At 40.0% G+C, this 7,005-nt stretch overlaps 1 protein-coding gene across 1 annotated transcript; it reads left to right on the top strand.

Annotated features, from left to right (window-relative positions):
- The first annotated feature begins 1,175 nt into the window (after positions 1-1,175).
- On the top strand, positions 1,176-5,378 carry LOC143119205 (uncharacterized). The gene is made up of 7 exons (XM_076280577.1): positions 1,176-1,269; positions 1,814-2,007; positions 2,511-2,615; positions 2,770-2,865; positions 3,170-3,280; positions 4,605-4,731; positions 4,912-5,378. The coding sequence occupies exons 1-7, from the start codon at positions 1,248-1,250 to the stop codon at positions 5,376-5,378; spliced, it is 1,122 nt and encodes a 373-aa protein (XP_076136692.1). The 5' UTR covers positions 1,176-1,247.
- Positions 5,379-7,005: the final 1,627 nt, after the last annotated feature.

The raw sequence follows: 7,005 nt of genomic DNA, 5'->3' as shown, positions 1-7,005 counted from the left end.
ATCGTGTCTGTGATAATAATAATAATAATAATAATAATAATAATAATATGTTTATTTTATATAGCGCCTTTCTCAAACCCAAGGTCGCTTTACATAGTAGGAAGGCAAGGAAACACAACAACAAACAAACAAAACAATACAACAAAGACAAGTTATCTGTATGGAGCTACAGTATGTGTTAGGTGTGGAGGAGAAGTGATCATTAAACAGAAAGGTCTTGAGGTGTGCTTTGAAGAAAGGAAGAGAAGGATAAGCACGAAGAGGTTGGGGGAGGGAGTTCCAGAGTTTGGGGGCCAAGGCACTGAAGGGTGGAGAGTCTGGAGCGGGGGATAGCCAGAAGGTTTTGGTCAGAGGATCTGAGTGAGCGGGAAGGAGTGTAAGGGGTCAGGAGGTCGCAGATGTAGGGGGAAGCAAGGTTGTGGAGGGCTTTGAAGGTGAGTAGTAGTACTTTGTATTTGATCCGGGACGGAACTGGTAGCCAATAGAGTTGATGGAGAATGGGGGTGATGTGTGCAGAGTTTTGAATATATTGTAGTCTTTTGAAGGGTTTTAGTGGGGAGACCAAGGAAAAGTGAGTTGCAGTAATCTAGACTGGACATAATGAAAGAGTGAACCAAAGTCTGTGCATCACTAGCAGAGAGGAAGGGTCGGTGGCGGGCAATGTTACGGAGGTGAAAATTTTAAAGTGAGTGATTTGATATGAGGATCAAGCTAAGGGTGGAGTCAAGCTGAATGCCAAGGTTTTTAACAACAGGGGTAGAGTGGACAGATGATACATCAAGGTTGAGAGTGAGATGGGGAGATTTGGTGAGGATGCACTGGAGCAGTTTTTCACACTGCAGTGGCTTCTAGGAATCATTAATGAATCACAACTTCTTCTGCTAACAAACAATGAAAGAGTTCTGGAGGGTATCCTTCCAGCATGGCGGATGTCGTGATATCAGGGGCAGGGTGCTGTGTCGTATCTACTGCTTGAAGACATCTCCTCAATAGCCTATGGGCATTATGAGGACCTAATGACTTGCAGAGTCGAAAAGACTTTTATTATGATGGTCCGTTTTATCCGGAAGTAGCCTGTGCAGACTACTATTTCTGAAACGAATGATGGATTATGCCAGAGAGTTTTAAAAGCAGTCTATCAGCAGAGTTTTTACGGGCTCTGGTGGGCTATACATATTATAACCTATCAGGTTATAATATTTCTCAAACATTTCTTGTAGACTGTTGTCAAGGCACTGTTATTCCTAATGTGTCAAACACGTGTCAAAGGTAGGTAGGCTATGTTTGTTTCTGTAGCGTTATTGTGTATCCGATGGTGTCGCTCACTTATAACTGGTCACTTCGCTAGATTGTTTGATCCCACTTTATTTTCCCACTTTTTAATACTGTTTGGAATGGATATATTACGTTTGAAGTTGCTATCTGTTGACCCACAGGGAAGCTACACCAGGCGCGTAACTGAAGCGTTCCGTTCGCGGCGCATAAAATCCAAGTTACTATCTGTTGACCCATCATCTTCATACACCTCGTTCTAGCTACAAACCAGTCTAGCCTAGGCCTACTTTCGGGATCAAAACAAGCAAGTGTGTTGATAGTAGACTATGAGTATATGTGGTTTAGACTTAGACTACATTATAGGCTACTACTACTTCAACTGACTTTGACAATAATGCATGATTGCCAAAAATGCTGCAATCAAAACAAGAAAACGAAATGACTCTCTAGGCATGTTCAACACATAGAAAGTGCGCGTTGGCATTTGTCCCCCACGAGTCCCCTATCAAAACCTGCATTATGTCTCTTTCAAACTCAGTTCCTGTATCTTCCTTGCGCCTCTGGGTTCCACCGCTGAGATTACTGTCGGCGTTCCTGTGGCAGGTGGCAGCGAAGCGGCAGGTCACATACTACACCAGGGTGGAGGAGTTTGTCTCAGTCGTTTTGGAGACGGTCCCACACCTACTGAGTGCTAAGGAAAGGGTTGAACTGCTCCTTGGCCTGAGAGCTAAGGTGAGAGAACGCAGAATATCCCTGGTTTGTTTGTAAGCCTCTACTGAACAAAGATATGAACACAACATTTGTTTTTGCTCCCATTTTTCACCCCTTCTATGCACACGTCTTTTTTTGTTTGTTCAGTATTTGTTTGGTATTATGAACACTTCACCTTTACATTCAGAACATGTTCCACCATAGTGGATATTCCTGTAGTCAGCATGCCAATTGCACACTCCCTTCAAACTTGTGACAGCAATTGAAATTGCACATTTTAGAGTTGACGTTTGTGTCGTCCAAGGGATATACATTAAATCAATATTAATCAGCATCTTTTGCTATGTCCTGCCTCTTGTATGCAGAAGAAATATATTACATATTTTACTCCAATCTATAACAAATGGGAATGAAAACAAACAGTTTTCATTACATTGATATAATTTCTATGACATTAATTTACATTGTTTGCTTCAGTTAAGTATTGGTTTATGTTTTTGTTACATCCAAACATGTTTGTGTAGTTTATTTTAGATTTATGCCGCAAGCTTCCATCAGTGACTCTCAAGGCAATGCAGCCACACCTGAACACATTTTCTAAGATTGCTGAGTCAGTCTCCATTGATGGGGTAAGGAGCCCATTAAGCCCACCAGGCCGGCTGGCTGGCTTAAACATAATTCATAGTCTTTTGTTAGACTTAAACGTTTATGGTCTGTTGTATCAAGTCATCATCACTCTTTTAACACGTTGTCTCTGCTGTTGTAACATTGTATTTCAAAAAGAGCGAGCGTACAACCGTAGACGCCGCTGTGAGAGGCTTTGTGGCGCTCGTCCAAACCCTTCTGCAGAGTCCACCAGACAGGGATCATTTCTTTCAGGTGAGTGGAATGTTGGATTCCTCTTTATTGAAGTCTTTAACAGAAGCATCAGCAAGGGTACTGATATAACGCCATGTTCTGTCCTGAGATAAAAACCGATATGGTGTTTACAAACACATCATGGAGTTTTGCCTCAAATTAACAAGCTTGTGACTTTGTGTACAGATGTATTTTGGACAGCATATAAGCCTGTACTTATGAGTGTGGTTTTGTAAAAGTTGTACTTAAATAAAATTTAACCTAGAGCATAAAACACAGATAGTGAATTGACTGGGCATTAAATGTGTATTTTCTTTTGTTTCAGGATATTTACCCATTGCATTATGGTCCCACATATGACACAGCACTGCAGATACTTGTGTGGAAATTCCTCAGCAGACTGGAAATGTTATTGCCAGTGCCCAGCTTCCATATGGTACGAAGGCGGTCTTTAAATCTCCTTTTGATTCATTATTTCAATTCAATTTTCAATTCAATTTCAATTCAATTTCACTGCACATGTCTCATGGCGCTTTACAGAGTGTTAAAACTAGTGTTAAAGAGTGTTAAAATTATCAATCTGTCAGCAGTGCGCGCACCTGCTTGTTTGAGCATTATGATGCTTCATCCATCAATAAATTCCATCGTGACATTTAAACGTTCAGGTTTTAATACATAAATTGACCTCATCTTCACTTTAGAAGTGCTAAGTTTTTGCCACACTTTTCGCTACATTTGCCAAGTGTCAGAGCATCAAAACAAGTTGCTAAAATCTCTTGCTTGACCATGCACAGAGGGAATTTTATATTCTGAAAAGGGTGTTTTCCCACTAATGTTTTTACATGCCATAATATTCCGGATTAAATCATTGAATGCCAAGCTGTTTTCGGAAGCTTTGTCCTAAAGTGCCAGCAATCTAGACCATTGTTGATGATTTTTGTACAGCCACAGCATATTCTGTGTTATAGCTACAGTATGAACACATACAATGGCTCGTTTGAAAGGTGAGACTTTAAGCTCTCAGTGGGTGCAAACCGTGTATTTCTACACGCTTCTGTTCCTGAGAAATCCCAAGCTAAACAGTGGCTAGTTTTCATCAAAATCGCTGTTTTTTTTCTAGAAATGGAGATATAACGTCTTTCATGAAATATGAAGTGTTGCCTGTAAAGTTTCCTGGAAGTGACCTGGCGAGACTGCCACCTAGTGATGGACCCACGAAAAAATGGCCAGGTTTTGAGCTGACGTGCATGCGTCACTGATTCGACCCAAAACGGCAATCGAGTTATGATAAAATGTCCAGATAAAATGTCCAGATTGTGCGTTTTTGATCGTCATATATTTCATTTCCATTCATCACAGAGTTCCCAAAATCACAAGGTGTGTTAGAGTGTCTAGGTTCGTAATTAAAAAAAAAGCTAAAAACGTAATATTACGTTTTTGGCACTCAACGCATGGGAAGGAAAAACGTAATATTATGTTTTTGGCACTCAATGAGTTAAAGAGAGTTAAAGATATGCTAGGGGTGTTATTAAGGTTTTTAATAAGTAGAATATGACCATAATCAGGTTATGGCAGATGGAAAAAAGGTGTTGTCATGACACACACATTATTCTGAATAAAACAGGAATATGATGTGCATGGATTCGTAGTCAGTGACAGTTGGGAAAAACTTTTTTTCCTGCAATGCTACCGTTAATCAGATTGTTTTCTATTCTGTTTGTTTAACACGTCGCATAACACAAATTTCTCTCTGGTTGAAGTTGCAGGCAGCCACTTGGTTTGACAAAGACCCCTCACTCTTGGAGGATTCTCTACAAATGGTTTACGACACAAAGAAAGTTAAAAATTTGTTGCTGCAATTCAAAGATTGTGCACATTTGACCCCTGGTGAGCATATCATGCATACAATTTAGTATGTACATAAAATAGATAGAAGTCCAACCATAAACCAGGCAAATTGCTGCATAGGTTTATCCATAATTAGGGACATAAATAGAAATCCACTGTGTATAAGGTTGTATTGTAAATCTATTTTATTTTATTATTATTATTATCATTCTTTCATAGAATCCTCGCCTTCGCCGATCTTGGGAAACACTGTTTTCTCAACATTATCGGTCCCTTTCACTGTTAAGACCGTTCACCCCTGTAAACACCGTGAGCAATGTGTGCTAACTGCCCATGACAGCCATGACTCTAAGGATGGGGCAGATACACTTGAAGACAGGGATGAAGAGGGCGGATTAAGAGATGTGGACGGGGCAGATGAACAGAGAGACGTGGATGAAGATGATAGACGTGAGGATGAAGAAGATAGACCTGAGGATGAAGAAGATACACTTGAGGATGAAGAAGATAAACTTGAGGATGAAGAAGATAGACCTGAGGATGAAGAAGATCCACAGAGGAACCATCATCAAGGCGGACACACACATGTGGATGAAACACGTCTGAATGATCAGAAAGTGAACGAGAAAGATCAATATAATGGTGAGAGAACTTGCTGGCAGAGGAAAGGTTTACTTGTGATTTAACCCAAAGCTAAAGAAAATGGCAAAATGCTATATCCGCTATATTTTAATGCATTTTGTTTTGTTTGTTTTCCAAGTATTTTCATTGGAACTGGAATTTGGGTTATTTGATTTATCTTCACTCAATCAAAACAACACAACTGCACTTTTATTGATATTACCTGAAATACACAGTTTTAACTGTGTATTTAAAGATAACATGACGTTTTCAAAAATGGATTTGTAGCATTTTGGAAAAGAGCTCTTCACATATACAGTATGTAACATGATTTTGTTATCTGTAGGTCACGTGCGTGATCATTAGAGACTAGTAAGCAGCAGGAGTGAGCAAGAGGACCTGGCATCCTCAGTAGAAGAGTCTGGGGAAAAGAGAAGACTTTCATCCCAAACCCAGCAGTCAAATGGGCCCCTGCATCACAAATGCCCTGAATGTGGTAAAGTTTTTCTTCGTAAATATGAACTTACCAAGCAAGCATTGGAGCATTCACACGGGTGAGAGACCTTTTCTCTGCTCTCACTGTGGCAAAAGATTTAGAGTGAAGACCGTTTTGGAAAGTCACATACATGTGCATACGGGGGAACGGCCCTTCTGCTGTTCAGTCTGAGTCATGAGTTTCTCTGTCACGGTGAATTTGAACATTCACCTGCGAATTCATACAGGAGAGCGTCCTTTCAAGTGTGAGCTCTGTGGGAAAGGATTCCGGAAGTCCGGGATGCTGACCAACCACAGGAGAGTCGTCCACACAAAGGAGAAACCATATAGTTGCTCCGTATGCCACAAGCGATTTTCCGATTCTTCCAAAATGCGGAGACATATGCGAGTGCATACAGGGGAGAAACCCTATGAGTGTGTGCTGTGTGGAAAACGATTTTCACAGATAGGGAATATGAGAATACATCAACGTGTGCATAGGTGACATTCCCGACTTTATAATGATTTGTGTAATGGCGAGGCCATTCACTCTGAAATGTCAGCCCAGATAGTATTAAATGTGTACAACTAAGTTTGCCGATTGTACACTGTCTGGGTGTTCTTATTCAAATGGTGAAGGGATGTTGATGTTGACATATATTTATAATAGTTTTCTTAACTCTTAAAATGCTGAAGACTTGTAGGAGGGGACTCTTGAAAATCTCATGTTTTTTTTGGTAATAGAGCATTTCATAATGTCAATGTTTTCTCTGACATTGTATCCAGTTGTTTTCAAAACTTATACAGACAAGTGTTGAAGTTTGCCTTGTAAAGACAAAGATTAAACTCAACTTTCATTACAGTTTGAAGTTGCGTTCGTAATACTTTTTAAAATAATATATTTACAGTGACAGTTACTTCACCTTGTTTTTGTCTTCAAGTTATTGTTGAGAATGTGTTTACAAAGCATTTGTGTGTGTGTGTGTGTGTGTGTGTATCATGGTGCTAAGTTCATTGTGTTGCTATTTGGGGGACCAACTGGCACCACAACCAGTCTTGAGTCTTGCTGATTTTATTGCTCACAATAACAGAAGAAAACAAGAATACAATGTTACTCAAAATGGCACTGATTTACGTCACTTGGTCCCAAATGGAAGAAGTTTAGGCTACTCATTATCAGCCAAAGTACTCATCACTTTGAAGTGTTCTCACTCTGTT

This window comes from Alosa pseudoharengus, unplaced genomic scaffold (assembly GCF_046254945.1).
Source record: "Alosa pseudoharengus isolate Yale_2024_CS ecotype anadromous, Long Island Sound unplaced genomic scaffold, YU_APseudo_1.1 YU_APseudo_1.1_scf_1, whole genome shotgun sequence".
Classification (NCBI taxonomy): domain Eukaryota; kingdom Metazoa; phylum Chordata; class Actinopteri; order Clupeiformes; family Clupeidae; genus Alosa; species Alosa pseudoharengus.
The sequence above is the reverse complement of the archived record's forward strand: the minus strand, read 5'-3'. Positions and strand labels throughout refer to the sequence as shown.

Bases quoted from the DNA above. Each gene is read 5' to 3' on its own strand.
- LOC143119205 (XM_076280577.1), top strand. From the start codon at position 1,248: ATGTGTCAAACACGTGTCAAAG. The intron at 1,270-1,813 runs GTAGGTAGGCTA...TTTCAAACTCAG, and splicing joins GTGTCAAACACGTGTCAAAG to TTCCTGTATCTTCCTTGCGC. The intron at 4,732-4,911 runs GTGAGCATATCA...ATTCTTTCATAG, and splicing joins TTGTGCACATTTGACCCCTG to AATCCTCGCCTTCGCCGATC.